The 5,952-nt window shown below is 42.8% G+C and overlaps 2 protein-coding genes across 2 annotated transcripts; one reads left to right on the top strand and one right to left on the bottom strand.

Moving 5' to 3' along the window:
- On the top strand, window positions 1–1,602 carry LOC119765599. Its single transcript, XM_038249833.1, has 4 exons — window positions 1–178; window positions 235–1,070; window positions 1,139–1,181; window positions 1,242–1,602. Exons 1-4 carry the CDS (start codon window positions 122–124, stop codon window positions 1,461–1,463), a joined length of 1,158 nt encoding a protein of 385 aa, XP_038105761.1. The 5' UTR covers window positions 1–121; the 3' UTR covers window positions 1,464–1,602.
- A 279-nt stretch (window positions 1,603–1,881) lies between these two features.
- On the bottom strand, window positions 1,882–3,286 carry LOC119769524. The gene is made up of 5 exons (XM_038262335.1): window positions 3,230–3,286; window positions 2,841–3,171; window positions 2,386–2,722; window positions 2,271–2,313; window positions 1,882–2,217 (listed from the first exon to the last, which is right to left on the bottom strand). Exons 1-5 carry the CDS (start codon window positions 3,284–3,286, stop codon window positions 1,984–1,986), a joined length of 1,002 nt encoding a protein of 333 aa, XP_038118263.1. The 3' UTR covers window positions 1,882–1,983.
- Window positions 3,287–5,952: the final 2,666 nt, after the last annotated feature.

Here is a 5,952-nt window from a genome sequence, read left to right as displayed (position 1 = left end):
TGTCTTGAACACAAATCTTTTTAATTTTCAAAACAAAACAAGAATCAACCCGACTCTGTCCAGTATTTTTTTGCTTTGGAAGCAACCCCTTTTCATCGAATTTAGTGGACAGAAAATTGTAATGGAAACGAAAGAAGACAAACAGACCGTTCCGGATCTCAACGATTTTCCAAATGAGGTAGGTAACTGGTATGGTTCTTTTTCGAAGGAAATTTCGAATTATTTTCCTGTCAGATTTTGGCACTGATTTTCCAGCACCTCCGCTTCTCCGATCGTCTCCGGATGTCCGCCGTTTGTCGTCGCTGGAACGAGCTGGTGTTTGCCTTTTTTGGCGATCGGATTAAGCTGCACCTGAGCGCTTCCACGGATCATTCCGTTCCGATTGGAAAGCTTTCGAATCGAAGCTACCGACACGTTCAAGTGTTCTGGACCGAGGACAGTTCCGGCTGGATGGACGCGGTCGAAGACCTCGCTCCGAAGCTGCTCTCGTTGGATCTGTACATAATGCCGGAGGAGAGGGGCTTTCTGGCCAAGTGGAATCCTCCGCCCTCGTTGATGGAACAGTTTCTGCGAATTCTGGCCAACCTTGAATCATTAGCGACACTCTTCATCAACACTACGCCGACGACTTTCGGTGCCGTTCTGGAAGCAATTCACGATCTGACCAATCTGGCCACCTTGATGGTCGAGATCCGGATCGACGACGGCAGCTTTGCCCTGTCCAGCTTCAACGGGTTGTGCCGGCTGCCCAAACTGCGAGCGGTTTCGATTTGCTCGTACGTTCCTTTTTGCGCTCCGGGGAAGGACCGTCTGGTTCCGGCTCCCTTCGTCGAGAGTCTAGCTCTCCAGCAATATTCGCCGTGTTTCAGCATCTTGCACTTTTACAAGCTGTTTCCTTGTTTGACCAAGTTGGATGTTCGTCAGGTCGAAATGGATCCCGAAGAGCTGGAACTCGTCATCGTCACTTGGCCGACACTGGAAGTGCTGGTAATCGGCCTAAATTCCTCGCTGCTGAATACAACCGCTCTGGAGATGCTGCAGCAGCTGCCCAAGCTGCGCAAACTTGAACTGTACGTTTACAAGCTCAAATTGAGAAATGAATAATTAAACTTTTTTTTGTTCTTCGGTTTCTTTACAGGCAAACTCAGGTTTATTGCACCGATGAATGCATCGAATTTGATGTAATATTTTCTTTGAAAATAGAAATAATCTTTCAATTTTTAAATAATGCTTTGATCCAGTTCCTACAGGCTAGCTATTACCTGCTGGAAACAATCTTTCAGATATCAACGCTGGAGGAGTTGCGCCTTGTACACGGACCCGCCGCCGGCATCTGGTGGTCCGGGCGGATCCCAACGGACGCGCCGTCCTGCCGGCTGTTCATCAACGACATTTACGTGCCCCGGACGTGCGCGTCGCCCAGCTTCGAGAGTGATGCTTCGAAGCAGGAAATTTTGAACTAAGGGAAAAGTTAAAAAAAAAACGCCTAAGAATGAAATGATTCTTTAAAAAAGTTTTTTTTCCAGTTACTTGAACTATACTTGTACTACACATAAATGAACTTTGGACTATAATTTCAAATATATACGGATTCCACTTCGATGCCATGTTTTTCAATTTGTTGACAGAGATGCATCGAGCTCTATAGTCTCCAACTCGGTCCTGGGCAGCTTCTCTCCAATTCCGACTCGGAACCCCCACAATTTCCAGATCTTCCTCCACTTGGTTTAACCACCGTGCACGTTGCGCCCCCCTCCGCCGCGTTCCAACCGGCTCCGAATTGAACACCAACTTCACCGGATTTATTGTTTGGATTCGGCCAGCCTTGGCGACCTTCCGAATACTTGGCTTGCCGTAGAGTTGCGCTAGCTCGTGGTTCATCCTTCTTCTCCATACATTGCAACGGTTGTTCTAACTGGTTACATTAGGTTATATTTATATATTGTAATACAGGTGAATACATGTTAAAAGGCCAGTAATTTTCTATACCGGAAGTTTCCATGGATAACGGGGAAGCTTATTCACGAAGCTGGCCAACGACGCCGGCGACGTTCGGGGCATGTACACGTTGTTGATGAACAGTCGGCAGGACGGCGCGATAATTGGAATCTGCCCGGACCACCAGATAGTATCCCTTCTTCCGTGGACAAGTCGAAGCTCCGTAAGCGTTGGAATCCGGAAAAGTGTGCTGAGCTTGGAAAAGTCGACCTGCAGATGCTATAAAATACGTTAGTTTCCAGTTCGTTCTGTAAGTTGACGTTATTTCTTACTTCAATTTCCATGTGTTTGTCCGTGTAACAAACCTGGGTTTTCCTGCAAAAAGAGAATGAGAGAGAGAGAGAGAGCGAGAGATTAGATTCCAGTGATATTAGTTCATCAACTTACAGTTCGAGTTTACGCAGCTTGGACAGCTGGTGTAGCACCTCCAAAGCATTTGAATCGAGCAGTGAGGTGTTTGGGCCGAGCACGAGGACTTCCAATGTCGGCCAAGCGCTGACGATTCGCTGCAATTCATCGGGATCAATTACAACTTGGCGAACGTTCAACTGCGTTAGACGTGGAAACAGGTCCTGAAATTTCAAGATGCTGGAGAGGATTGCAAACACCTCAACAGTAAGATTCCTGACGAAGGAATCCGGCACCGAGTATTCCTCATCCGGAGTAGAAAACGGAACGTAGGAACAAATCGATACTGCCCGAAGTTTGGGCAGCCGACACAAGCCTTTGAAAATGGACAATGGAAATCTGATGAAGCGATCTTTGACGACTTCGATCTCGATCATAAACGTGGTCAGATTCGGCAGATTGTGAATTTCATCCAGAATGGCACCGAAAGTTGCCGACGTCGTTCATCAGATTGGGAGGAGGAATCCATCTGGTCAGATTGTCGTATATATGCGCCTTTATGTACAGCTCCAGCGAAAATAGCGATGGCGCAAAGTTCGCGACCGCGTCCATCCAGTCGGAACTGTCCTCGGTCCAGAATACTTTTACATTTCGGTAGCTACGGCCCGAAAGCCCTCCAATCGGAACGGAATAGTCCGTAGCAGAACACAGGTATAGCTTGATCCGATCGCCGAACGTAATCACCACCTGGTTCCAGCGGCGACAAACGATGGACAACCAGAGACGGTCACGGATGTGCAAATTCTGAAAAATTTCCGCCAAAATCTGAAACACAGTTCTCTGGATAATTTCTAAAAACAAGATTATTCATCAAACATTTTACCTCATTGGGGAAATCGTTGATTTCCGGGACGGCCAGTTTGTCTTCTTTCGCTTCCATTTCGATGTATTTTTTTTTATTCTAACCCGATTAAAAATTGCTATTTCCGGTAGAAATCAGATGAATGTGGAGAAACGTGGGCGAAAAAGTACCTGCTTTGAAATTTTCAGTAGAACTGTCACGAAAACGTCAAAACATACACGTTCATTTCGGAAAGGTAAAAAAAAGTAATCCCCGTATTGAGAGATTCGACAGAAACGTGCACGCATCCTGGTGGCGAGTAGAAGCACTACGCAACGATGTTCGGAATGACAGCGTGCTTGGAAATATTATTTTTTTTGCCGTTTTTGATTTTTATTTCCTTCAAATATTTTTTAACTTCGATGAAAGTTATTGTAAAGTGTGGCAATCGCATAAACGAATCGAATGATGTATAAATCATAGGGGCTGAGTTAATTTTTCATGTTTTTTCCTCAAATTTACCAAAAACACAGACAAACAGACATGAAAGTTAGAACAAATTTGTGTTCAAAATGTGGGACCAGTTCGAATCAGTTCAAATTCAAATTTTGTCTGCACACTAGCGACATCTATTGGCGAATCCATAAAGCTCATCTTCTGCTTGACAGCAAGTTTTGTAAGTGTGTGTGTGTGAGGGAGTAAATGGTGACAGATTGACAATCGACCAAAACCAAACATTTTGAATGGATTTCGAACCAAATTTTTGTATAAATGAAATTAAAATGCAAGTAATTTTGAAAAGCAGTTATTGATAATGCATTTATTTGCCAAAAGTGTGATATGGGGGTGGGGACTTCTTTCGGAGGAACTATCGACTTTAACGACTGTCCTTTCACTCAATCGACGAAATGCTCGCACCTGGTTTAACCTGCGACCACCGTTTTTCCGGAGAAACAACATCGTGGATGAAAAGGTTGTCCTCCCATTCGAGCGATGAATTGCTCTCACCGGAAGAACCAAATCGTAGAAGATACGGCTGTCCCTCCACACCAGGGAAGGATTGCTCTCGCTTGTTTCCTCCAGCGGCCACCGTCCTTCCGGAGCAACACCATCATAGACAGAATGGTTGTTCTCCCACTCTACCGACGAGTTGATCTCACATAGATCGACCTGCGGACGGGAATACACCACCGAAGAAGGAACTGCTGTCTTTCAACTCCAGCGGCCAGTTGTGCATGTCGAGCTCGGTTTGCGGCAGAAGGTCAGCCGGGGGAAAGCTATTGAAGAAGGAAAGGATCTCGGCAAGTTCGACCTGCGACCTTTCCTCCTGGGGAACATCACCGAGAAACTCCACCTCCATGTAATAAAAATCTTCTTGATCTTGGCAACGTTGACGAACTGCTGTCGCCGTTCTTCCGATGTAACATCCTCAACGAGGGAAATCCTGTTAGCCCAACAGAGGCACAACCACCGGCGACCGGCTTTTTGTTTCCATTTCTGACTAAAAACCACGCCACAAACGTTGCACGCGGCAAGGTCAACTCAAACCCAAACAACGAATTCCAAGCTGTCATCGGAAATAAATGTCAGAGCACAAGGGCGTCTCTAGTGGCGAATCCGAAAAGTATAGACCATGCTTTGCACATTTTAAATAAAACCGTTACATTTTTGGGGACAAGTTGGGATCCGGACTTTCATGTCTGTTTGTCTGTGCCAAAAAGATCTTTTGAAAAATTGATTTAAATAGAGAATTTGCAGCAAAGCTAAAAGACACGTGTCGCCACCTATGAACAAATAGCGTAAACCTATGATTTTTAGAAAAAATGTGTTTTTTCCTTCCTAATCAACATTTTTATAAAACTTATGCCGGATTCGGATGAGAAAAATTATTTCCAACAATTTGGTGTATAACTTTCCAATATTTGTTTGATTTTTCTATGAGAAAACTGTAAATTTAGAAAAAGATAGTAATCTGGACTATTTGGCAAGAAAGTCTGTCAAAAATCAATAAAAATTGTTGAATATACGTTAACACATCTGTTATCAACTATATAACTGGTTATTTCCTTGATATATACAGGGAAACTAATTTTTTCGTGTTCAAAAACAGTTTTTTAAAGAAAAAGGTCACAATTTTTTGCGCGCCCAAAATTTGATGTTCATTATTTTAAAGCAAAAAATTTTTCTCGTCTTTTGCAATCAGTTTCATTAAGATTGATGCAGGGAATCATGAGAAATAAGCGATTTTGTTCTTCAATCTAGCTGAAAGGAATACGATTTTTGGCAAGTAACCTCATTTTGGCGCCACCTACATTTGAAACACAGTCGTGCTGCAAAACCTCAATATGATTTATTTGATTGATAATGCTCCTTATGCATGTATTATTGATAGAACAAACTATTAGAGTCATATTACAGCATAATTACAATAATTTTCTGAAAAAATTGCCAGTTATTCGATTTTTTCCTAAAAAATCCAAAAAATCACCAAAATGCATTTTTATGGTCAATATTTTGGTCAAAGGGGAAGAAAAGTAAAGTTTAAACACTTTTACATAACAATTCATCATTACTTTTATCTTTTACAACATTTAACTCAAGTTATCCAAAATATCGATCATCTTTTTAGAAAAATCGTTTAAATAAAATACTAGTCACAATTAATCTCTACAAATCACCACGCATTATGATCGTTAGCGAAATTGCCACACTTTGCAATACCCCACTTTTCTGAAAATGCTTGATTTTTCATCAAAAACGCGATT

This window comes from Culex quinquefasciatus, chromosome 1 (genome assembly GCF_015732765.1).
Source record: "Culex quinquefasciatus strain JHB chromosome 1, VPISU_Cqui_1.0_pri_paternal, whole genome shotgun sequence".
NCBI lineage: Eukaryota > Metazoa > Arthropoda > Insecta > Diptera > Culicidae > Culex > Culex quinquefasciatus.
Note: the sequence above shows the minus strand (reverse complement) of the source record. Positions and strands in the feature narration are given on the sequence as shown.

Excerpts from the sequence above, each read along its gene's own strand:
- LOC119765599 (XM_038249833.1), top strand. The coding sequence starts at position 122 with ATGGAAACGAAAGAAGACAAACAGACCGTTCCGGATCTCAACGATTTT. Across the intron at positions 179-234 it reads TCAACGATTTTCCAAATGAG|ATTTTGGCACTGATTTTCCA; the intron begins GTAGGTAACTGG and ends TTTTCCTGTCAG. Across the intron at positions 1,071-1,138 it reads AAGCTGCGCAAACTTGAACT|GCAAACTCAGGTTTATTGCA; the intron begins GTACGTTTACAA and ends GTTTCTTTACAG.
- LOC119769524 (XM_038262335.1), bottom strand. The coding sequence starts at position 3,286 with ATGGAAGCGAAAGAAGACAAACTGGCCGTCCCGGAAATCAACGATTTC. Across the intron at positions 3,172-3,229 it reads TCAACGATTTCCCCAATGAG|ATTTTGGCGGAAATTTTTCA; the intron begins GTAAAATGTTTG and ends ACTGTGTTTCAG. Across the intron at positions 2,314-2,385 it reads AAGCTGCGTAAACTCGAACT|GAAAACCCAGGTTTGTTACA; the intron begins GTAAGTTGATGA and ends CTCTTTTTGCAG.